Source organism: Jaculus jaculus, chromosome 5, assembly GCF_020740685.1.
Source record: "Jaculus jaculus isolate mJacJac1 chromosome 5, mJacJac1.mat.Y.cur, whole genome shotgun sequence".
Classification (NCBI taxonomy): domain Eukaryota; kingdom Metazoa; phylum Chordata; class Mammalia; order Rodentia; family Dipodidae; genus Jaculus; species Jaculus jaculus.
In genome coordinates this window covers 13705658-13730694 of record NC_059106.1, presented here as the reverse complement: position 1 = coordinate 13730694, position 25037 = coordinate 13705658, and the positions used below count along the sequence as shown (strand labels likewise).

The 25037-nt window shown below is 43.8% G+C and overlaps 1 protein-coding gene and 1 pseudogene across 2 annotated transcripts; one reads left to right on the top strand and one right to left on the bottom strand.

Moving 5' to 3' along the window:
* Positions 1-413: 413 nt before the first annotated feature.
* Positions 414-24020, bottom strand: LOC101612961 (mitochondrial poly(A) polymerase). 2 transcript variants are annotated; one of them, XM_004659642.2, is made up of 9 exons: positions 23845-24020; positions 18323-18495; positions 16914-17147; positions 15590-15814; positions 8790-9001; positions 6223-6449; positions 2434-2526; positions 2280-2353; positions 414-1044 (listed from the first exon to the last, which is right to left on the bottom strand). In XM_004659642.2, exons 1-9 carry the CDS (start codon positions 23999-24001, stop codon positions 685-687), a joined length of 1755 nt encoding a protein of 584 aa, XP_004659699.2. In that variant the 5' UTR covers positions 24002-24020; the 3' UTR covers positions 414-684. The 2 variants fall into 2 exon arrangements, with proteins under 2 accessions (XP_004659699.2, XP_045005626.1); XM_045149691.1 differs by lacking the exons at positions 18323-18495; positions 23845-24020 and having other exon boundaries at positions 15590-15818; positions 16914-17051.
* Positions 7930-8026, top strand: LOC123461195 (annotated as a pseudogene).
* Positions 24021-25037: the final 1017 nt, after the last annotated feature.

The following is a 25037-nucleotide window of genomic DNA, read 5'->3' as shown; positions in this document are numbered from 1 at the left end:
GAGAGACAGCTTAGTGGTTAAGGAACTTGCCTGTGAAGCCTAAGGACCCAGGTTCGATTCCCCAGAACTCATGTAAGCCAGGTGCACTTGGTGGTGCATGTGTCTGGAATTCATTTGCAGCAGCTAGAGGCCCTGGTATACCTATTCTTTCTAATAAATAAAAATAATTTTTTTTAAGGGAAGAACATGCAGTTTTGAACTTTGTGAGTTTGGGTCACAGCAAAGGCAGAACGGGAACCAATGGAGAGAAAGATGAGTAGCAAGGAGTGAGAGAAGGGCAACAGGAAACACGTGACATTTAAGCAGAGGGGAGGTTACAATGGACGAGAGTCAACTACAAGAAACCATGCTTGAAAATGCTACAATGATACTGAAATCACTGTACACTAAGTAAAAAAATAGAAAAATACCTATTAAAGAGTATCACCAAATTTCAGATATTTATTATAATCCTCTCTCTGTGTGTGTATATGTATATATATGTACATATATAACTAAAAGTCTTTTGAAGTGTTTTCCAAGGAGGGGGTGATGTGGACATAAACTGACTTTTATCCTTCGCGTCGCAGAATTCAAAGCGGCTCCGATCTCCGGCCCACTCCCGCGGCTGACGCTCAGAAAGGCGGCCAGTCTCAGACCAGCTCTTCCCCACGGTCCACTGTGCTCAGGGCAAGGCTGCAGCAGTCACTGGGTCTGCGTGCTAAGTGTTCTTTTCCCATCAGCGTTCGCATCCGCGCTGGGACCTCTTATGGACTCCAACAAGCTTTTGACTCTCTCACTCGCAGGCCTTCTCCTCTTCTTTCCTGAGGAAGACTTGCCGCTGGCTAAGGAGGACACCAGGAGCGCTGCCAGCCCCCAAGGCTGATTATGGGATGGGGAAGGGTGATCTACCCCTTCCTGCTCTAAAATCCATGCACTTTCTCTGGCCAAATCTACAAATTTTTGTAGCTGTCCCTGACTGACATTTCTGCTTATGTTGAGAGACGTTTCAAAAGGGTTCTGAATGTGGAGAGGCGACGAATCTGGCTTGTTCTGTTCCCTTCCCTGCAAGGACAATGAAGCTTGTGTGACTGACTATACAAAGGGCTCAGCCGTCAAAGCACAGGACACTAGCAATAAGGTTAGAGATTTTCTGTCTCAAGGGAGCTGGACACATATGCACATTATATTTGTACACAGCAGGCATGGTGTGACTGTTCTCCTTCCACTGTGGTTTTATCAGTATTCTTTGGAGTAAAGTAACTCAGGTTTATGAAATATGGATGGTGATGTCACTGCTTAGGTGACAGGTAACTGCACTAGGTCACCCATAGAAATATTTTTCTTTCTTTTTTTTTTTGAGGTAGGGTCTCACTATAGCCCAAGTTAACCTGGAATTCGCTATGTAGTCTCATGGTGGCCTCGAACTCACGGTAATCTGCCTACCTCTGCCTCCCAAGTACTGGGATTAAAGGTGTGTGCCACCATTCCCAGCTAAGAAATATTTTTAAAGGCATATAACTAAAACAAGTTATTTGCACATGTGCATGCACATACGTGTGCATTAGGCACACCAGGTCTTCTTCCTGCTTCAAAAGAACACCAGGTGCTAGCAATATCTTTTGCATCTGGCTTATGTGGGTGGCTTGGAAACTGAATATGGGTCATCAGGCTTTGCAAGCACATGCCTTTGACCTCTAAATCCTTTTTCCAGCCCTGTAAATCATGTAACTCTTACCTTAAAAAGATAAGATTTTAAATGAGAACAAACATTTTTAAAAGAAAGAAGGAAAGAAAATATGACTGAGTATGGTGCCAAACAATTAATGGTCCCAGTGAAAGAAAGAAAAAGAAAATATGACTGAGTATTATAGAAAACACTCGACAGCCCCAGTGCTTGAGAGGCCAAAGACAGAGAGGTCCCCAGTCCCAGGACAGCCTGAGCCATAGCAAAGCCCCGACTACCAAAACCATACCACACACACACCCTTCCAAAACAACACATATTCTGCTTATAACTGTACACAAAATTGTGATTTTTCTGGCCATTATTCCACAGCTCAAAGGACACAGTATTAGCACACGGCACTGTGACGAAGACAGAGGTTAGGTGCCAGCTCTTGTCCTCCCAGCAAGATGAATGGCTAAGCTGCATCAAGTTCCATGACCCAGAAGGTTGCGACCACATGACTGTTTCTGTAGAGTTGAACATATGCTAGTACTTTGAAATGACACCAATCAAAAATACTAGACAGTAGAAAACTAGACACCTTATCATGAAATACTAAAACATTATTTACCTGTCGGATGCTTATGGAATTTTTATTAAAAGCAAAATTGCCAAAATATTCAAAGAATTCCTTCAGCAGTAATTCTGCAAGAGAATACGATAAGGACAATAAGAGGGAAGTCTATCTGAATTCAAAAAAGAATAAAAAACACAACAACATTTACCTAGAGTTTCTGTGTTTTCTGAAGGTTTGATTTTATTCAAGTCACGGACAAATGTACAATTGTTACCTTCTATTATACACTTATCTTCAGCACCTTAAATAAACAGAAATGAAAAAAAATTACATTTCAAAGGTATTTCTAAATTCATAATAGTCATCTATAACTTAAATAAATAAAAGCTATATTAATGTGTCCTATTAGTCAGTGTTATATATATTTAGCTAGTAGAATTTAAAGCAGAAAGAGTTGACACTTAGTATACCATAGTGAAACTAATGTATTTCCTTCAGCATACTAAAATTATTTTCTAACAACTCAATGATCTATAGTCCAATTTTTTTAAATTTTTTAATTTTTATTTATTTATTTGACAGAGAGAGAGAAAGGGTGTGGGGGGAAGGGGGGATGGACACACCAGGGCCTCCAGCCACTGCAAAAGAACTCTAGATACATGTGCCACCTTGTGTATCTGGCTTACCGAACCGTGCCTTGAACCAGGGTCCTTAGGCTTCAAAGGCAAGCACTTAACCACTAAGCCATCTCTCCAGCCCCCAATTTTTTTTTTAATTTTTTTTGGTTCATTTTTTATTTATTTATTTGAGAGCGACAGACATAGAAAGAAAGACAGATAGAGGGAGAGAGAGAGAATGGGCGCGCCAGGGCTTCCAGCCTCTGCAAACGAACTCCAGACGCATGCGCCCCTTGTGCATCTGGCTAACGTGGGACCTGGGGAACCGAGCCTCGAACCGGGGTCCTTAGGCTTCACAGGCGAGCGCTTAACCGCTAAGCCATCTCTCCAGCCCTTTTTTTTGCTTTTTTGAGGTAGGGTCTCACTCTAGCCCAGGCTGACCTGGAATTCACTATGATGTCTCAGGGTAGCCTCGAACTCACGGCGATCCTCCTACCTCTGCCTCCCAAGTGCTGGGATTAAAGGCGTGTGCCACCACGCCCGGCCCCAATTTTTTTTTTTTAAGGTAGTCTCACTCTAGCCCAATCTAGCCCAAGGTGGCTTGGAATTCACTCTCTAGTCCCAGGCTAGCCTTGAACTCACAGTGATCCTCCTACCCCAGCTTCCTCAGTGCTGGGACTAAAATGTGGGACACCACATCTAGGCTGTAATCAATTTTTTTGAACTAATCAATTTTCTAGCTAGAAATAAAAATGCAGTTCCTATCTTTCACTAAAATTCTGGCACACACTAAATGCTGAATTTGTATCTCTATTTCCATTCTTTTTACAAAATGTATTTATTTGAGAGAGAAAGGCAGATATAGAAAAACAGATAGAGATATACATAAAGATAGATAGGAACAGAATGGGCAAGACAGGGCCTCTAGCCACCGCAAACAAACACCAGAGGCATGTACCACCTTATGCATCTGATTTATGTGGGTTCTGGGGAATCGACTGGGTCCTTGGGCTTCAGAGGCAGGCGCCTTCACCACTCACTAGGCCATCTCTCCGGCCCCTCAGTAGTGCTCTCCTCTCACAAATGGCCTCAGTTCTTTCTACTTACAGCTTTGGAACCCCAGAAGCTCCATGGCTTTTCCTCACAAAGTCTTCCACTAGCTGAGTTAAGCAATACAGCATGCAGCAGGAGTGGGGAAGGAAGGGCCGAAGGCAAGGCTTACTGGTAAGAGTGACGGCATTTTGTTTCGGAATGACTCCTCTTTCTTCTGGATGGTTAGCTACCTCAGATAACCTACGTGCCCACTGCTCCAAAATGACACGTCTACACAGTGCGAATGCAAGACACTGAAGGATGCACTGCACACGCATGGCTCCGGCCCTGGGCTTCATCCTTCCATACACGACACCTGAGTGTCATCCTGCTCTGCTGAAAACTTCCAGTTTACATCAATACACTCCCGAGTCAGCCTTCCTTTCTTCCCTCCCTCCCTCCCTCCTTTAACTTTTTTTCTTTCTTTTTGAGGCTAGGCTTCCCTCTAGCCCAAGCTGACCCAGAACTCATACTGTAGCACAGGCTGGCCTCGAATGCATAGCCATCCTCCTATCTCAGCCTCCTGAGTGCTGGGATTAAAAGCATGCATCACTATGTTCAGCTTCTTTCTCTTTCCTTCCTTCCTTCCTTTCCCTTTCCTTCCCTCCCCTTCCTTCTTCTCTTTCTTCCTTCCCTCCCTCCCCTCCTTTTTCCTTTCCTTTCCCTTCCCCTTCCTTTTCCTTTCCTTCCTTCCTTTCTAATTCACATATTGATTTATTTACTTGAGGGAGAGAATGAGCACGAGAGCACCAGAGTCCCTTGCCACAAATGCTCTCCAGGCATATACACCACTCTGTGCATCTGGCTTTACTTGGGTGCTGGGGAATTGAACCCAGGCTGGCAGACTTTGAAAGCAAGTGCCTTTAACTGCTAAGCCATCTTCCCAGACCACAAGTTAACTTTTCTTTATTATTATTATTATTTTAGTTACAGACATGCTTAGGATGAAAACATCACTTGTTGGTGCCATCATTTCCCTCATCCCTGCCCCTTTTCCAGAGAGGTCCTCCTCATTTGGGTCACAGGTTATCCCCATGGGGATTGTGGATGATACATTGTGGGGGTACTGTCAGTTATTGGGGACAGGCAATGACTCTAGACATGTCCCAACTTGTAGCTCTAACAATCTTTCCACCCCCTCTTCCGCAAAATTCCCTCAACCATGTTAAACGAGTTTTAAGTCTGCTTCAGTGATGAGCTCTTAGGAGCCTCTGGATCTCTGCTTTGGTAGGTGTGGCGTGTCCTCAATGTCTGTCTCCTGCACCCTGGCGCTGACTGTCAGGCTCACCATGGAAGCGGCACTCTTGCTCATCTCCCCACTTCCTCTGTGGCTTCTGTTGGAGCCAGGCTGTTCACTTTGAACTATGTGAATACTTACAGTGTTCCCAAAAAATGATGGCTCTAATCTGAATATGGGAAAGTGGCAGAGACAAGTCAGAAAAGCAAGTGCATTCCCAACAGAACAAGCAGGGGACAAGGAGCAAAGGTAAAGTGATGAAAGCAGTCACAGGATTGCGAGGCCATGTCACCCATCAAGAGGAGGTGTGGGAAAACAGCCTGCAGCCAGACAGATGGCTAAGCAGTTCACTTAACGCCAGGACTAAACAGAGGAGACCCCAGGACACACAAGAGTCATCTTGGAAGAAACTGTGCAGTGGTCAGAAAATGAAAGGGTATTTACATTTTCCATGTATGCATCCCTGAATCATCTTATCTATGTTCTACAGTTTAGAACTGTCATAGTTTACCATCTGCTATAACAGGCTATTAAATTTCACAACACAAATTATATGAAATTATAAAAAAATAATATACTGGATTAAAAACAGTGTACCTGAGATTGATAATAAACTTAACTAAAACCAGATTAGAACCTTGAGGCGCCAGGGCTACGTGTGCAGAGGCTTGGTTTGGGAGGTCATCTCTGAAATGTGGCCCAGTTCACGCTCTATCTGCTAACTGGTTTTTCCAGGTCATCTTAAACCTGGTCAGCTAAGGCAGAGGCTCCAACTGCCCTATGACTGTTGTAAACCATTTGCCAACTGACACTCCTAAGATTTCCCCAACAATTCCACAGGCCCAGTGGACAACTCAACTGCTCTCATGACCCCTGCTGGGCACTGTAGGAATTTAAAAGCACTTAAAACTGATATTCAGTTAAAAATTGCTTCCATTTAATTTTTAGATTTAAAAATGAAGACAAATGACACAACCGACAGACAGATGGACACAGCACAGCTTTGATTAACACCTCAAACATCTCTACGATGGCAAGTGTCTAGCCGTACCTGCAAGGGTTTTGAGGAAATCCAGAGTTGGGAGAACAGGGGGCGATCTTCTCTGGAGGAAAAAGATGACCATCAGCGTCAAGGCAAAGTTCGTAATCCAAGCACCAGGAATACTGCTTGTTACCGAGTGAGCTCGGGCCCAGCAGCGCACACTGAACACCAGGGCTCTCACTCTTGAATCCAGGGCCCCATAGATATAAAGAAGTTCTGAGCTTTTCAAGGCAATCCTTTAAGTAAATGAGTGAGCGAGTGAGTCAATGAGTGACTGAATGAATGAAAAGTATCTTCAAATCCCCAATTTAGAAGCAAAGAATCCTGCAAAATATAGATCCGGGACAGATTGAAGCATGCCACTTTATCTGACTGCTCTCAGAACACCACAGCTAAGCAACTCAAAGCACTGTGCGGCAGGCATGCTATGCACACCTTGATTCAACAGGAGTACCAAGAGGCAGAGGCAAGAGGATCAGTTCAAGACCAGCCACAGGTTCATAAAAGTGCAAGGCCAGTCTCAACTATATGAAACTTTGTCTCAAAAACAAACAAAAAGTATTATATATTAATACTTAATTTAATGTAAATCCTTAAATATCAACTGTATACTATAGCGGGAACATTTTTTACATACTGACAATTACAATGAGGTTCTGAAACTTTACAATTTTTAAATCGAAGTTCCTAAACACAATTTTTTAAATAAGTAAAATGTACAAGGGTTCTTTATAACTACCACCAAAGATAAGGATACACTGGAAAATATTTTTGTGGCAAAATCTCATACATCATTTATCCAGTTCTTTGGAAGCAAGCTGACCTAAACAGAGGAAGATAGTCCCTTATTTTACCATGCAACTCTTTATGAAATTCTCACTGCTTTGCAAAGCCTGATGTGTAAAAACAAAAGCTATCTGAGGATAACTGGCCTGTTCAGAAAGCCAACTTCAGAGGCAAGTCATCTCAGCAACTCATGAGGCTCAGGCAGGACGACTGATTATGCCTGAATTGGAAACCCACCTGTACAAGAGATCCTACTTCCAAAAGGAAGGTAAGAAGGAAAGGAGGAAGGGAAATCAAAGCCAAAAATCTACTTTCAATAAACTTTCTAGTCAAAATGCAAATTCAGAGTATTCATTCATCAGAACTAGTTTTAATATTTTATGTATGTATGTATTTGAAAGAGAGAGAGCATGGGCAGCTGATACATATAGAAAGAATGGGTGTGCCAGGGCCTCTAGCCACTGCAAAACTCCAGATACAGGCACCACCTTGTGCATCTAGCTTACGTGGGTATTGGGGAATAGAACTTAGATCCTTAGGCTTTGCAGGCAAATGCCTAAACTAATAAGCCATCACTCCAGCCCCAGAACTATTTTTAAATAAGTCTTATAATTCTTAAAGAAGTGATAAGGGTGCAACATACGTCCCTTCATAGCATGAACTTGAACTGAGTTGAAACACCAATAAGCTGGCGAGACGGCTCAGCAGTTAAGACACTTGACTGCAAAGCCTAGGAACCCAGGTTCGAGTCCCCAGTACCCATGTTAAAGCTAGATACACAACATGGCACATGAATCTGGAGTTCGTTGGCAGTGACTAGAGGCCCTGGCACGCCCATTCTCTCATTCTCTCTCTCAAATAAATAAAACATTAAAAGAAATACCAAGAGCACATAAAGCCTCAAGAAGGTAATTCTTAAAAGTCCGTCTTGTACTCGCTTCGGCAGCACAAATACTAAAATTGGAATGATACAGCATGGCCCCTGCGCAAGGATGACATGCAAATTTGTGAAGCATTCCATATTAAAAAAAAAGTCCGTCTCAACATGACTAAGAAAGTATTACTACAACGATGTCATTCTGTCCTGTTATACATGCCACATTATTTTAGTGATAGGAAGAGCACTTAATATTTTTAACTTTGTATTCAAATTTGAGCCAGGTGTGGTAGCACACACCTTTAATCCCAGCACTCAGGAGGCAGAGGTAAGAGGATCATGATGAGTTTGAGGCCACCCTGAGACTAGAGAGGGAACTGTATGTCAGCCTGGGCTACAGCAAAACTATCTTGAAAAAACCTGGCAAGAAATCATGAAGACTTCACACTATATGCTACTTGAAAGAAATCCAACAGCACTTAACATTAGCCTATTAATTGAAACTTTAGGCAAAACCACTTTAGATTGGACTCTCTATCTATCTTCAGTTATGATTATTTAGTTAGCAACTAATAGTGAGCTCAAGCGAAAAAGAACATGAAATAAAAAATAAATTTCTCAGCAGAGGTCTTCCCTATTTTGAGAACAGAAGCAATATTCAGAGCATAAGGAACCTGCCATTCCCACCTCACTTTTTTCAAAGCACACTGGCTGCCAGGATGAACACAACAAAATTATACAGAAGAATCTGCCTGGTGCGGTGGTGCACACCTTTAAATCCTAGCACTTGGGAAGCCGAGGTAGGAGGATCCCTAGTTTGGGGCCAGCCTGAGACTATATAGTTAAGTTCCAGGTCAGCCAAGGGTAGAGTAAGACCCTAACCCCAAAACCAAGACAAAGAGGAGAAGCATACCTATTATTAGTAGTCAAATCACACTGAAATCCAGAGGCCTGGTGGGAGAATCTCACAAGTGGACATCTAGCATTGAGTATTTTTTGCACACCCACACAACCAGGGCCAAAATGGTCAAGGCACTCTCCTATCACAGACAGGATCTTCTGGGTTGCAATTCTTTCTGAAGGAACATTTTTCACTTGATATTCCACCAAAAATTTTCCTGCATTCTGAAACATAAAAACATTTGCAATTAACAGACTTTTTGTAAAAGGGAATTTCTTCTTTTTAAAATATATTTATTTATCTATTTGAGGGAGAGAATGGGCACGCCAGGTCCTCCAGCCATTGCAAACGAACTCCAGACGCATGCGCCCCCTTGTGCATCTGTCCTATGTGAGTCCTAGAGAGTTGAACCAGGATCCTTTGGCTTTGCAGGCAAATGGCTTAACTGCTAAGCCATCTCTGCAGCCTGGGAATTTCTTTTTTATTTATTATCTACTTACAAACAGAGAGACATAGACAGAATGGGTATGCCAGGGCCTCTTGCCATTGCCTATGAGCTCCTGATGCATGCACCATTTTGTGTGGCTTTTCATAGGCACCAGGGAATTGAAACTGGGCCATCAGACTTTACAAGCAAGAACTTTTAACCAGTGAGCCACCTCTTCAGCCCTTGTTTTTATTTATTTATGTGTACGAATGTGCCAGGGCCTCTTGCCGCTGCAAATGAATGCCAGACACTTGTGCCACTTTTCTCCATCTGGCTTGAGAGTTAAACCCAGGCTAGCAGGCTTTGCAAACAAGTGCCTTTAACCACTGAGCATCTTTCCAGCCCCAAGAATCAGTTCTTACATAAGCCCCTGACTGTTGGGCTGCTCTTTCTCCACTGGCCATTCTGTCTTACTAGACACGCACACGGGGGAACAGACACCTCCAGGGTTCTGTGGCTCACACCGGCTAGTCCCCTGTAGTCCTTTCCTGTCGCGGACGCTCAGCCCCAGTTCTGACTCTTGGATGGACCCCTCCTCGACCTCTTTGCTTTGCTTAAGCTAGTTGCTTTTTGCTGTGTACAACCAAGGAGCATGACAAAATATAGTTGGTCACGATCAGCCGTTCCTGAACAGTGTAAGACTGACCAGGGAAACGTGGCGCAAGCAGTCAGTGGCACACTCGGCACTCACTGAGCAGGACGTGGCAGGCTGAACTACTATGACCCAGCTCAGGAGAATAAAGTAAGCTACAGTGTGTAGGTTAAGTTATAACCTATAACCCTTCGCTTTATTTTATTTTTATTTATTATTTTTTGTTGTTTTTTTAGAGGTAGGGTCTCACGCTAGATCAGGCTGACCTGAATCTCTGCATTCTCAGGGTGGCCTTGAACTCACAGCGATCCGCCTACCTCTGCCTCCCTAGTGCTGTGTTTTATTTTTATTTTATTTTTTTGTTTTTCCGAGGTAAGGTCTCACTCTAGTCCAGGCTGACCTGGAATTCACTCTATGTTCTCAGGGTGGCCTCAAACTCATGGCGATTCTCCTACCTCTGCCTCCCGAGTGCTGGGATCAAAGGCGTGCACCACCACGCTCAGCTTGTGTTTTACTTTTTAGAAAGTATTTACATACACAATGGAAAAAGAGAATGAAATACATTGCAAAATTCATATTGACTATTTCTGCAGATGGACAGACCACGGTGATCATATTATAATTTCTGCATTTATTACAGATTCAATAAATACATGAAAATTACATACATACAAACAATAGCCACAAAGAAACACATTATATTTCCTGTAATGATTTTAATTATCTCAGATCCTCATTTACTAGAAAATTTTTATATCAAAGTAAACAAACATGTTTCTAAAAGTATTAAGCTTTAAAATTTGTTTTTAATTTTTTTTGTTCATTTTTATTTGAGAGTGACAGAGAAAGAGAGGCAAATAGACAGAGAGAGAGAAAATGGGTGCGCCAGGGCCTCCAGCCACTGCAAACGAACTCCAGACGCGTGCGCCCCCTTATGCATCAGGCTAACGTGGGTCCTGGAGAATCGATCCTCGAACCGGGGTCCTCAGGCTTCACAGGCAAGCGCTTAACCGCTAAGCCATCTCTCCAGCCCTAAAACTCTTTTTTAAAAAACCCTCTGAGCTAGGTGTGGTGGTGCATGCTTTTAATCCCAGCACTCGGGAGGCAGAGGTAGGAGGATCGCTGTGAGTTCGAGGCCACCCTGAGACTACATAGTGAATTCCAGGTCAGTCTTGGCTAGAGTAAGACCCTACCTCGAAACCCCCCCCCCCCAAAAAAAAAAAACACTCTGGCTGGTCATGGTGGCACACACCTTTAATCCCAGCACTCGGGAAGCAGAGGTAAGAGGATCACCATGAGTTTGAGGCCTCCCTGAGAATACATAGTGAATTCCAGGTCAGCCTGGACTAGAACGAGACCTTACCTTGGAAAAACAAACCAACAAACAAAAAACCCTCTGGCTTAGTGATTCTGGTTTATCATATACTTTGTAAGTTGTCTATTTGCCTAGTCCATTCTATATTACATAATCATACATAAATTTATATAGGAAATAAAATCTATTTACTTGAGGGGAGAGGGGAGAGGGAGAGAGAGGGAAAGAAAATGGGTGTACCATGGCTTCTTGCTGCTGCAAACTCCAGACACATGTGCAACTTTGTGAATCTGGCTTTATATGAGTGCTGGGGAATTAAACCCAGGCTGACAGGCTTTGCAAGCAAGCATTTTTAACTGCTGAACCATCTTCCCCAGGCCCAGGAAATAAAAGTCTAAATAAGAGCAACCAAGAAAGTATGGTATTTCTTAACAGAAAAGCAAACAGAAAAACATCTGTCAAGACTAACCAAAACCAGAAGTAAAAGATTTACCTGAGATCAACTCATTTCAAGACTGTAAACACTGTCATCCAGAAGATGAGCGTCAGACAAGACGGTGGAGGATCAGTGCTGTTTGAACTGAGCTCAGGCAAAGTAAGCGTTTAGACTCGCAAGAAGGTGACAAAAGAAAATTTTTTTAAAAGGACAAAAATTCTTTAAAATATTTATTATTATTATTTGCACCCACATGCCAGGGTCTCTTGCCTATCTGGCTTTATGTGGGCGACTAGGAAACTGAACCCAGATCCACGGACCTGGCAAGCAAGCTCCTTTAATCACTGCGCCATACTCCCAGCACCCATCCCCGGCAAATACTTTGAATGTTCTGAGCAGCAGAATTAAGAAGCAGAGAACTAGAAAACAGGAGCGTGACAGCTAGCAACGTCGTTTGGTGCTTACTAGGATAGCATGCTCGGACGGCAACAGGACGTAAGCAGGGGCGTGGTGGGTCACCTCAGCAGAACTAGACAGGGCCACAGCTCCATTCTCTATGGCGTGGCCAGGGCTTCCATGCTGGCAGAAGCACAGGCCAAGACGAACAGTGTTCTGCCTGGGTGCTTGAGAGGGCATAGTGGCTGACATACCCATGCTCATCTGTTCTAGAGGCAGTCCCAGCAAGAGACAGACAGCTGTGGCAAGCCACTGAGCTCTGGGGTGGTCTGTGACCAAAGCATAATCTTGCCTAGTATGTCGGACACAACAATAAGAGAACAAGAACTTGTGGGCTACTCAAATAAACGACCCTGTCCAGAAAGAAAACATCAGCAGATGAAAAGCACATCCATCACATACAAACACTGTTCTGTCTACCAGGTCAATACAATTTAGGAAGCTTCAGCTAACTCGTGTTTCTTGCATCTGCTATTCCTCCAGCACTGCCCAGTGGAAGGAAACCTAGCAAAGACAAAACCAGCTCCACACACTGCCATACCAGTCATCTTGGCACCAGAAAAATAGAAGTTGGAATGCAGTCATTAATTTTCACTTCTATTTTCTAAATCCGCTAAGATAGATAGCCCTCTCTCAAAAAAGGAAAATGGGGCTGGAGAGATGGCTTGGTGGTTAAGTACTTGTCTGTGAAGCCTAAAGACCCCAGTTCAAGGCTTAATTCCCCAGGACCCACGTTAGCCAGATGCACAAGGGGTGCACGCGTCTGGAGTTCGTTTGCAGTGGCTGGAAGCCCTGGCATGCCCATTCTCTCTCTCTCTCTCTGCACTCTCAAATAAATAAAAAAGAATAAACAAAAAAAAAATTTTTTAAAGGAAAACTGAAGGACACATCAAGAGCAGATTAGCTTAGATTTCATGCTAAAATGATTTTTGTGGTAAGTTTAATGACATATTTCACATGTAAGGTATATAATGAGAAATGCTTACTAAAACTAACAGACTTCATTGCAATACTGTGTTAACAATAAGAACCATTCTAAAACTACAGGAGCAATAATTCAAAGTTTATGAGAAAGTTTAAACTTAGTTTGAGAGTTTATAAGGAGCTGCTTATCTGCAGACATAAACTGAAAACAGAATGAAAAGAAGCTAAAATGCTACTATTTGCTATCTAAAATATATAAGACCTTTGATAAGAGTTGGAAGAAAATTTGCAAAGGAATAAAAGTAAATTTTGTTTCAAACTGTTAAAGTATCAACTGGAGCTAGGCATGGTGGCGCACGCCTTTAATCCCAGCACTCAGGAGATAGAGGTAGGAGGATTGCTGTGAGTTGGAGGCCAGCCTGCGATAAAAGAGCAAGTTCCAGGTCAGCCTGAGCTAGAGTGAGACCCTACCTTGAAAAACAAGCAAACAAATAAACAAAACTCAACTGGACATCCACATAAAGACCTTCACCTGTCTATTATTAACTTGGCACACGTAAGAAAAGATGGCTATGGGGTTGGAGATAACTCAGTGATTAAAGGCACTTGTTTGCAAAACCTGGCAGAGCAGGTTCAATTCCCCCCTATCCATGTAAAGCCAGACACACAAAGGGGCACATATGTCTGGAATTCATTTGTGGAGGCAGGAGGTTCTGGTGCCCATATGCTATTTCAAATAATTTTTTTTTTTTAAATGGCCATGGAAACTGAACATTTAGCCTAGTCTGATGGTACTCCAGCACTTGGGAGGGAGAAGCAGGAAGATCACGAGTTCAAAGTCCTCCTTGGATACAGAAGATGTGAGCCAGCCTGGGATACATGAGAGGCTATCCTATAAGAGAGGAGCTGGAGGGAAAGAGGGAGGAGTGGGGGAGAGGAAAAGAGGAAGGGAAGGAGAGGAGAGAGAGAGAAAGATAGAAAGAGAATGAATGAAAAGAACACAGACCATCCAAATTATAAGAGGTCAAGAGAAAACCCCAAAAATAGAGGGGAGAAGGGCAGAATAAAGTGAATTAAGCCAATAAAAGGGAAATGAAGTGAATGAAAACCAGAAAGCACATAGAAAACAGGAAAAAAGAAACACAGGATAATACAGATGAGTCCAGTAAACAGCAACAGCATGTTGAATTCAGATATCACAGGTCAGAGTAGAGGCGCACACTACTGTGTATATGCACAAAACTGTAACAACACAGGTAAAGGCTGACTATGAAAAAGAATAAAAAGCTGGAGATGGCTCAACAGTTAAAAGCACTTGCCCATACAAAGCTAGACACACAGAGTGGTACACGTGTCTGGAGTTCATCTGCAGCAGCAAGAGAAGCCCTGGCACACCCATTCTTTTTTTCTCTCTCTCTCTCTCACTTTCTTTGCTTGCAAATACATAAATAAAAACACTTTGAAAAGATATAAATCTGTTAAAAAAAAAAAGAAGGAAATATGTGAGACAAACAGGAAGTAACCATATGAACTGTCACAAAGAATTTGACAAAAGCACAGGGATGAAGAGGGACTTTTTTTTGTTTTAATTTTTATTTATTTATTTGAGAGCGACAGACACAGAGAGAAAGACAGATAGAGGGGGGAGAGAGAGAGAATGGGCGCACCAGGGCTTCCAGCCTCTGCAAACAAACTCCAGACGCGTGCGCCCCCTTGTGCATCTGGCTAACGTGGGACCTGGGGAACCGAGCCTCGAACCGGGGTCCTTAGGCTTCACAGGCAAGCGCTTAACCACTAAGCCATCTCTCCAGCCCGAAGAGGGACATATTTTTATGAGAAAAAAATCAAACAACTCGATAATATGTAATTATATACCTACATATCACCAACAGCCTTTGCATAAAACAAAAATGAAAATAATTTTAAGAAGAAATTAATCATGGTATTTAGAAACATTTTAGTAACTAGATCATGTAAAACATAAGTTAATGGGCTGGGTGTGGTGGCACATGCCTTTAAGCCCAGCACTTGGGAGGCAGAGGTAGATTTGCTGTGTGAGGCCACCCTGAGACTACATAGTGAATTTCAGGTTCGAGAGAGACCCTACCTTGAAAACCCCAAAGGGGGTTGGGGGAAATATATATATAGAATACACACTCACACACACATATAATGTTAAGAAACAGATAATTTGAACATACAGTAAAACAAAAACTCAGGAGACTTTAAACCATTGGGCAACTAGATCATGCAGCTAAGGTTCACACAGCCGGATAACTTAAGGAGCAATCTTAACCCAGTGGAAGAACTTCTGACCTGAAAAGGAGAGCGCTTTTCTGCACATGCTTCAACAGTCCCCATGTGATCCTGTATGAGACCTGTGCAGAGTTTACAACCCTAAATACTCAAAAGCAAATGAGTGCCACTCCTTGGCACATCAAATATAGACTCTGCAATGCCAAATCACTAACACCAAATACACTTCATTCTTTAGTTAACAATGCTTATAAGGTGTACAAATCAACAGTTATAGTTTTAAGTCCAAAGACTTCCCTTTTCTAATTTTTGAACTTGTTATTATGATGCAAAGAAATACAATTACCTTGTGACTATCGAGTTTTCCAATGTGATCTAGATCCATAAACATGTCCAAATCACATCCCAGTTTCCCAAAAGTGTTCACCGAGGAGCCGAAGGGCCTGACTGCACAGCCAGGGAAGTAGGCAGCGGCCATGTCCTCCACAAGGGAGCAGGTCAGGTAGCGGAGTCTGGTGCTCTCCTCGGTCAGCTGCCAGGCCCTGAGCAGGGTGTTCAGCTGCTCGTCTACCTAGCTGGCCAAAACAGAACACGAACATGTAGGAAACAGTCAGGTCATACAACATAACTCATCTTACTTCCAAAGATTTAATGGTTTGGGAGACTTATTTAAAAACACACAATTTTCTTCTTAAGTATTAAAAGTATGTCCATTCTCTATCTATCTGCCTCTGTCTCTCTCTGTCTGTCTGTAACTCTCAAATAAAAATAAACAAGAATGGCTGGCCATGAAGAAATCTAACTGCAATTCACTATCTTAAAAGAACTAAGTGGGCTGGAGAGAGAGTTCAATGGTTAAGGCACTTGCCTACAAAGCAAACAACCAGGGTTCAATTATCTAGTACCACAAAAAAGCAGATGCACAAAGAGGCACGTGCATATGGAGTTTGTTTGCGGCAGCTGGAAACCCTGGTTTGCCCATTCTGTCTCTCTCTCTCTGCTTGCAAATAATAAAAACCTTAAAAAAAAAAAAAAAAAAAAAAAAGAAAATCATACAGTAATTTCAAGATCATGCCAGTTCTGAAGGTGGTCTTAGATACCAAAATCCATCATCTACTTATGCTGAACCTGACGAAATTCTTAGGAAACAGAAAACTGTGCTTCATGATGCCAAGCACCCATCCCCTCCTCCACCTCTAACGCCTTCCCTCTGTACAGCTGAAGCTCTGTGGCTGAGGCAGCAGCTCAGCAGACGAGGCTCTTGCCATGCGAGCCTGAGTACTTGAGTTCAGAACTGCAGCGCGCACATGTAGCCCAGCAAGCGGGACAGCCTGTCGTAACCCCACGCTCAGAGGCAGAGAGAGAACCACCACAACAAACTGGCTAGCTAGACTAGCTGAACCAGCAAGCTCTGGTTCAAGTAAATAATGTGGAAAGCAATAGAGAGAGACCCAGTGTCAACCTCTGGTCTCTACACATACCTCCACACATAACCACACATACCCACGACAGGCACACACAGACACACCAAAAATAAAATAAAACAAAATAAAATAAACAAACAAAAAAGCTAAAGTTCTATATCCGCTGAATATTTTATTAGAACATACAAAGTTGTGTGTTGTGCACATACGTATATATTTAAAGTTGAAGTATGCATATAAACTTACACTTTCTGCATAGCAAAGTGATTCAAGAAGCTTCTTGCTCGAGGGAGGTGACTGATTATTCGGCTGCACACTGGACTGCTCAGAAGTCTGGTTGGAGGGACTCCTCAGCTTTAGGTTGAAGAAACGTGACCGGAAGGGAATGGCAGCCTCTGTTCTCAGGCTTGGAGTAACAGTTCCATTCTGCAGTGAATTTATACTGTCTTTCTGGCAAAATTCTACAACAGCATAGAGACCCTATACCAAAAATAAAAGAAAAAACATATGTGACAAATAGTAACATAGTATCACCAGAACAATTATCATGTTACAAAATACTACTTTTAAAATTTATAAATGGCATGATACTAACAAGGGCACCTGTTTACAACTAGGAAAAGAAACATTAAAGTGCTATCAGTCTAGAGAAATTGAAAGGAATCCTAAAACAGGAAACTAAAAAGCAAAAGGGCTGGGGAGGCTCAGCTGTTGGGACTCTTGCTTGCAGGACCTGCCAGCCCAGGGTTTGGGTCCCCAGTGCCCATGGAAAGCCAGGTGCACAAAAATGGTGTCTGCAGTTTGTTTGTGGTAACAGGCTGTCCTAACATGCCCACGCTCTCTCTCCCCCCTTTCTCTGCTCAAAAATAAATACATTAACATATTTTTAATTTTATTGTTATTTTATTTATATTTATTTATTTATTTATTTATTTATTTTGACAGAGAAAAATAAGGGGACAGAGAGAGAGAGAGAGAATGGGTACTCCAGGGCCTCCAACCACTGCAAACAAACTCCAGACGCATGCACCCCCTTGTGCATTTGGCTAACGTGGGTCCTAGGGAATCGAACCTGGGTCCTTTGACTTTGCAGGCAAATGCCCTAACCGCTAAGTCATCCCTCCAACCCAGTAACATATTTTTTAAAGTAACACTAATATCTCCTCCTTTTACTTTTTATCTAAAGTATTAGGTTTCCTACATTCTCCAGGTAATAGAATTATTCCATCACAAATACTTATGATTCTAAAATATTGCCATAAGGTTCCTGTTCACACAAACTAGAAAGGGAACCTCATTAAAGAAACAAACATAAGGAAAAATGTTGACTACCCAGAGAAGGTCAATTCATGTATTGTGAAAACTACAACAGGGCTGGAGAGATGCTATAAAAGGTGCTTGCCTGCAAAGGCAAAGGACCCAGGTTCAACTCCCAAGGACCCACATAAAGCCAGATGCACCAGGTGGCATATGGGGCTAGAGTTCATTTGCAGTGGCTAGAGGCCCTGGTGTGCCCTTTCTCAATATCAGCCTCTATGTCTCTCTCAAACAAATAAACCAACTAAATTAAATTAAAAACTAAAAAATGTTTTTACAAACTGTAAAATATCCTTCAAAAGCATAAACATCAAGTTAGATTGTTTTCAGATACATACAAAGCTCTCATAGAAGAAATGATTGTTAATGGGCCCATGCTGGGATAAATACTTGAGAAACTTCTTTTCGCTGATTTTATCTGGACAATGTATTAAGACACTCCGCTGGGCCTGTTCTCTTCGTTCTTGCTGCAGCTCAGAGAACCTCTTCTTGGGAGTCTTGTCTTCAGAGCCTACAAAGAGACAGAAACCTTTCAACCAGGTAAACACACATAAAACCCCACAGCTCATGGATCCCACATATGACTCAAGCAACTGTATCGTCTCACATTGTCTTCCTTTGAGGGTCTTCAGTGGTCACTTTACAGTTCTGTGACAACCATGACCACTGTCCACTTTGCCTTCTCTTATACAGAATTCTTGTTCTCAGTGCTGAAGACAGGAAACCCCACAGCAAAAGCAGGAGGCAAACACACGCACTCCGTACTTCTACAAATACGTGCATACAAATCCTAAAGGAATTTATTACTAGCCTTGATGTACGAGACATTCTCAGTACTGCAGTAAGCAGCGAAGATTTTTTTTTATGTTAAGGTCTGGATCTATCTCAAGCAGCTAATAATACAAATTAAAGAGTCCTATCTCAAGCAGCTAATAATACGAATTAAAGAGTATGCCTAGTGGCAAGGAGTTTTACAGAGACAGGCAAAGACAGGTGCTATACAGTCAAAAACTAAATACTAATCTTCAACAAAGGGATGGCCAACAAATGAACTAAGTACAGTGAAAAAAATCAAATTATGAGGTTATACTAAAGTTACACACTGAGTTTTAACTCTTACTTTCCCTTCAAATATTTAACTTTCAGCCAGGTAATTTAAAGTGGGACTTCTAAGTCTGGAGTGGCAGATTCTAGATATTATAAACTAACAACTCTGAAGGTAACTTACAGGGAAATCAGCAGAAGACTTGTCCTCAATCAAAAGCTGTAACATAAAAACTGACAGATCAAGGAGAAAATCCAAATACCCGGTACTTTTAAAATATTTCATAAAATGATCTGAATTCACTGACTTTTTAGTCTGTTCAAGCGCGTTCTCGCAGCCTTCGAGATCAGGTCTAAACTGCCGACACGCCGTCCACCCTCCTTACTCAAGCAGCGTCAGCGTGCGCCGCTTCTGCCTCTTGCACATCTCATGCAGCTGCACACAAGAGACACCACGAGCTCCTGTCTGCACGGCCCTGGGAGAGCCCGTCTCCTCACTGTTTGGTCTGGCAAGTTCCCATTCTTCCTCCACACTTTGCTCAGGAGTGGGAAGCCTGCTGACTCTCCACAGCAGACTTTCCCTGTGCTACCTCACTTTAGCATCTATGAAAGAATGTAAGTCATCGTAAGGCAATATATTTCACAATACAGAAGACTACCTCTTGCCATGTAAAAGACAGAGAACACTTTCCATCAGGTAATCTCAGCTTACTGGCTTCCTTCCTCTCAGAACCCATTTCTTTCTCCTCTTATGCTACAGGCTCTGCCTAAAGCACTTTACCCCAACTTCCTGGAAATTACCACTTAGATCTACTTGTCTCTGACTTTTACCGAGTCTATATTGGTGTTCAAGCGCTTATTAGAAAAGTGAAGTTCAACAACGTAAGACTACATAGCAAGGGCAGGAGTCCTCCTCCAGACGCTTACCTTAGTAGCCAATTACTAAGTCTGGTGCTAACCTTTCCAGACATTTCCAAAGCAGAGTAAAATAAAGACACCACATATAATGAGGCACACAGAACCACAGAAGTTTGAGGGAAGAAGCCCAGAAGCTTTGCTTGATTGCAAACTCGTTTGCAGGGGCTGGAGGCCCTGGTGCACCTATTCTCTATCTGCCTCTCTGTTTCGCTCTACCTGCCAATTTCTCTCACTCTCCCAAAGAAACACAAATAAAATACTTAAAAAAGAATGGCTACACAGGATGAAAAGGAAGTCAAGGAGCACTCAGAAAGAAGCAACAGACTATCTAGAGACTGACAGGCAGTTCCTAGAAAGTGACAATTCACGGCCCGAAGAGCAACAGCAGCAGAACATCTGCAAACGCAGCCCTGCTCTTGAAGCGCAGCCTTGCTTTCCAGCACGGCCACAGCCCCTCCCGACTCTCAGCACAGCCTCTCAAGGTAGGCAGGTGCCAACACACGAAAAAGAATGGAACAAATGGGACAGACGCCAACAGAGGTTCTCTGCTGTCTGGTCGCCTGTCACCTGCACCCTCATTCTGGAAACAGCACACGCACCCTGCTTCCTGGCAAACAAAATAACTACTAAGTGCTTGTGGTGGAACTGTCACTGGTGACCCTACGCATCAAACTGAGCCCGGCCCCAATGGCTAGGTCAGGGCTACTAGAGCATTTCAGATGCCTTCTCCAGGTCAGAAGTGTGGCCTCGTTTAAATTCTGTATATAGGTTATCTTATGTGGGACTGGGGAAAAGGCTCAACAAGTCAGAGTGGTTGCTGTGCAAGTTATGACAGCCCGAGTTCAATCCCCAGCGCCCACATATAAAGCTAGGCATGGCTGTACATGCCTGTAAAGCCAGCAGTCAGGGTGCTGAGACAGGATTGCTGGGGCTCTGTGGTTAGCCAGTCCACCTCATAAACGGAGAGCGCGAGTTCAGTGGAAGACTGCGTCTCACGGAAGGAAATAAAGTGGAAGAGTGGTAGGAGGACACGGGATGGCTTCCACAGTGTTTGCAAAGGGTGAACATATTTGCGCGGGTGTGTGCATACAAACACGTGCACATCACACATGCATGCACACACATAAATCTGTACACACATACCAAAATCATCTTATTCTGCCCTTTGGGGCAGACTGCAAGCATGTGATCATGAATCTGCTGGAGACTGTCACCACTACTGTCAACACTGCCGTGTAGAAGGCTGAGATCACAAAGCCACTCAATGGCTGAGGCAAAAACAATACCTCACAATGACTACGTCAATCCAGTGACCTCAAAGCAACTGCATGCGTCTCTTCCTAGAGTTTGGTGTAACCTGAGTCCCTGTGGCCTCCCTATTTTACTTAAGCTAGTATGAGTTAGATTTCCATCACCAGCATCTAAACGGACACTCTTGCTACCACTACTTACACAAAAGCCACATCAAAACTAAGACTAGTGGGTTGGAGAGACGGCTTAGCAGTTAAGGCGCTTGCCTGCAAAGCCTAAGGACCCAGGTGCAATTCTCCAGGTCCCATGTAAGCCAGATGCACATGGTGGCACATGCACCTGGAATTTGTTTGTAGTGGCGAGAGGCCCTGATGTGCCTATTTTTACTCACTCTCTTCTCATACTGTCTCTAATAAATAAATAAATAAATAAATCTTTTAAAAAAGTTGACAGGGGCTGGAGGGATGGCTTAGTGGTTAAGGTGTTTACCTGCAAAGCCAAAGGACCCAGGTTCGGTTCCCCAGGACCCATTTTAGCCAGATGAACAAGGGGGCGCACGCATCTGGAGTTCATTTGCAGTGGCCAGAGGCCGTGACATGCCCATTATTCTCTCTCTCCCTCTTTCTCTGTCAAATCAATAAATAAATATTTTTTTAAAAATTGACAGGGCTGGAGAGATGGCTTAACAGTTAAGGTGTTTGCCTGGAAAGCCAAGGATCCCGGTTCAATTCCCCAGGACCCATGTAAGTCAGAGGCACAAGGAAGCACATGCATCTGGAGTTCAGTTGCAGCAGCTGGAGGCCCTGAAGCACCCATTCTCTCTCTCCCTCTCTCTCTCTACCTCTTTCTCTCTCTCAAATAAATAAATAAAGTATATTTTTTAAATTGACAAAAAAAAAAAAAAGAGAGACTAGAATGGACAAAGCACTTACTGCTCAGGCCTGGAGGGCACCAGAGGTCCTATCCCTAGCACCCCTGTAAATAGCTGGGTGTGGCCACACATGCCAGTAACCCCAGTCCTGTGGGGAGCAGACAGTAAAGAATCTCTGGGGTTTGGGCAAATAGCAGCCCCAGGTTCAGAGGGAGACTTCCATTAAGGAAATGCACGGATGCAAAACAGAGTAGGGGACCCAACCTTGCCGTGTGGCCTCTGCACACATGTGCATGGGGCATGTGTAAGTCACACGCACACACAAGCACATACCACACAACATATGCAAAATCAACAGCAAACTAAGACCAATGTGGGCAAAGGAAAATCAGTAGACTTAATTACAAGTGTTTGCAGCCACTGAACCCTGTGTACAAAAGGGACGGGCTGATTTACGGGACCACACATTCCCTGTTAGCAGGAAATGTTACTATGAATGAGTTCTCCCTGTGAGAAGCTGAACTGGACATTGCTGAAGTCCCTCCCATTAGATCTATATGCCTCTTGGAAAAGTAAAGTGCATTTTCTACTCTTTTGAATGTTGGGTTACTTGTTACACTCCCTCAAGAGTCCCTGAATACTTTTTCAGTTATATTGTCTTAATTATACAAAGTGAAGCATTTCCTCAGAAAAACAGCAAAACTTAGTTAAGTAAAGACAGACTTGAAATCATGAGTGGGGGCTGGGGACATGGCTCAGCAAGTTGAAGGCGCCTACTTGTAAAACTTGCCAGTCCAGGTTCAATTCCCCAGCTTTCACAGAAAGCAGGATGCAGAAAGTGGAACATGCGGGCTGGAGAGATGACTTAGTGGTTAAGGTGCCTGCCTGCAAAGCAAAAGGACCAAAGTTTGATTCCCCAGGACCCACGTAAAGCCAGAGGTACAAGGTGGCTCAGGCGTTTGGAGGTCATCTGCGGTGGCTGAACGGCCCTTTTTTTCCCTCTCTCTCTCTCAAACAATTGTTCTTTTCAAAAAAGTGGAACAGCGGCTGGAGAGATGGCTTAGCGACTAAGGCGTATGCCTGCGAAGCCTGAGAACCCAGGTTCGATTCCCCAGCAAGACGCACAAAGGGGCACATAGGTCTGGAGTTCGTCTGCAGTGGCTGTAGGCCCTGGCGTACCCATTCTCTCTGCCCCTATCTCTCTCTCATAAATAAATCTTTTTTCCAAAAAAAGTGGAGCAAGCATCTGACGTTCCTTTGCAGTGGCAAGGGCAAGGGCCCCTAGCCCTAATCACGAGCGTGCGCACACTGTATATATGTATGAATATATGTATGTATGTATGTGTGTATATATATATATATTTTTTTTTTTCAACGTGCACAAGCTTTAGGGTCGCAGGAGGGATTTCAATGAGGATGGCTTCTCCAAGCGCAAGGCCCTTGGGACAGCTACGGATGCAAATCTGTTACCAGGCGGATGTGTTCAAAACCGCCAGAACAAAGCGCAGAGACGCGTGCAAGCACAGCACAGTTCGGGGGTCGGGGGCACGCGGCCTTCCGCCACGTCTTTGGAGCACGACCGTCGGACACGGGAGGCCGGTCGGTATGTCGACCTGTGAACGCCACCATAACCGAGTCCCCGGCCCCCAGGAGAGGGGCGACACCCCACTTCCGCCTCGGGCAGGGCGGCCCGGGTGCCCCGGTTAGTCCCGCGGAGGCCCGCAAGCAGCCAGGGCTCCCGCCTGCCCGCCTCCTCCCCGCGGCCGTCGCCATCACCTGTCTCCACGCTCCCCGACGGCCGCTCGCCCCCTCGAAGGTCCGCAGCCACCGTCCCTTGACAAGTGAGAAGCCTGAATGGAAGCCGCTGGCCTCGACTTCTTCTCTGGGAACACAGGGGCAAACGGGTCAGCAGTCCCACGCCGCGAGTCGCCATGGTCGAAGCAGCGCAGACCGGAAACCCAAAGGTCAGCGATGTACTGCGCATGCGCTCTAAAACTACAACAACGGGAAGCCTAGAGGGTCAAACTAGGAAGGAGCGATGTTGTCTCAATACAAGAAATCTGAAAGCGAACTAGAGATACCTGAAGTTTTGGAAACCCGTGTACGTGGCCTGCATTTAAGTATGTCTCACTTAACTTGCTTCAGTTTATTCTCATTTACGGAAGAGGAAAACTGATAAAACTCACAGGTCAGATTTCAAGTCAGACTTGCAATGCTGTTGCTTTGTCCCTAGGAATATAGAACCCATGGGGCTGGAGAGATGGCTCAGCGGTTTAAAGGTGCTTGCTTGCAACCCATGAAGACCTGGGTTCGAGCACCCGGTACCCACGAAAAACCACGTACACATGGAATTCGCTCGCAGTGGCAGGAGGCCCTGTGGCGTCCATTCTTTCTTTCTCAAATAAATAAATATTTAGATATATACTTTTAAAACTGTGGCTCTTTATCTTTAAAAAAAAAGTTGACAGCCAGTTGAGGTGGCGCATGCCTTTAATCCCAGCACTCAGGAGGCTGAGGTGTGAAGATGAGTTCCAAGCCAGCCTAACCTGCAGAGTGAATTCCAGGTCATCCTGGGCTACAATGAGACTGCTTCAAAAAACCCAAAAATGAAAAACAACTTGTTGGTGAGTGATGGAGGGGTCACCCAGCGTTCTCTAGACGCTGCAGGTGAGCCCATAGTGCCCTCAGGCAAGCACAGGGGCACCCCTCAGCATAAATGCATGCCTATACCACACACATATACTATGCACATGCATAAACTAAATAGATAGACAGATAGATAGATAGATAGATAGATAGATAGATAGATAGATAGATAGATAGATTCACCCTTTTAACTTCATTTTTGCAAATAACATTAATAAGGAATCGAATGTCATTCTTTTGCATGTGGATATGAAATTGTCCCAACACCATTTATAGAAGGAAGTCTTCTTTCCCCCTCTGAATGGTACTGTCACTGTTGTTAC

Bases quoted from the DNA above. Each gene is read 5' to 3' on its own strand.
- LOC101612961 (XM_004659642.2), bottom strand. From the start codon at position 24,001: ATGGCGACTCGCGGCGTGGGACTGCTGACCCGTTTGCCCCTGTGTTCC. The intron at 17,148-18,322 runs GTATGTATCTGA...TTTTTGGTATAG, and splicing joins ATTTCTTCTATGAGAGCTTT to GGTCTCTATGCTGTTGTAGA. The intron at 9,002-15,589 runs GTAATTGTATTT...TTTATGTTTCAG, and splicing joins GAAAACTCGATAGTCACAAG to AATGCAGGAAAATTTTTGGT.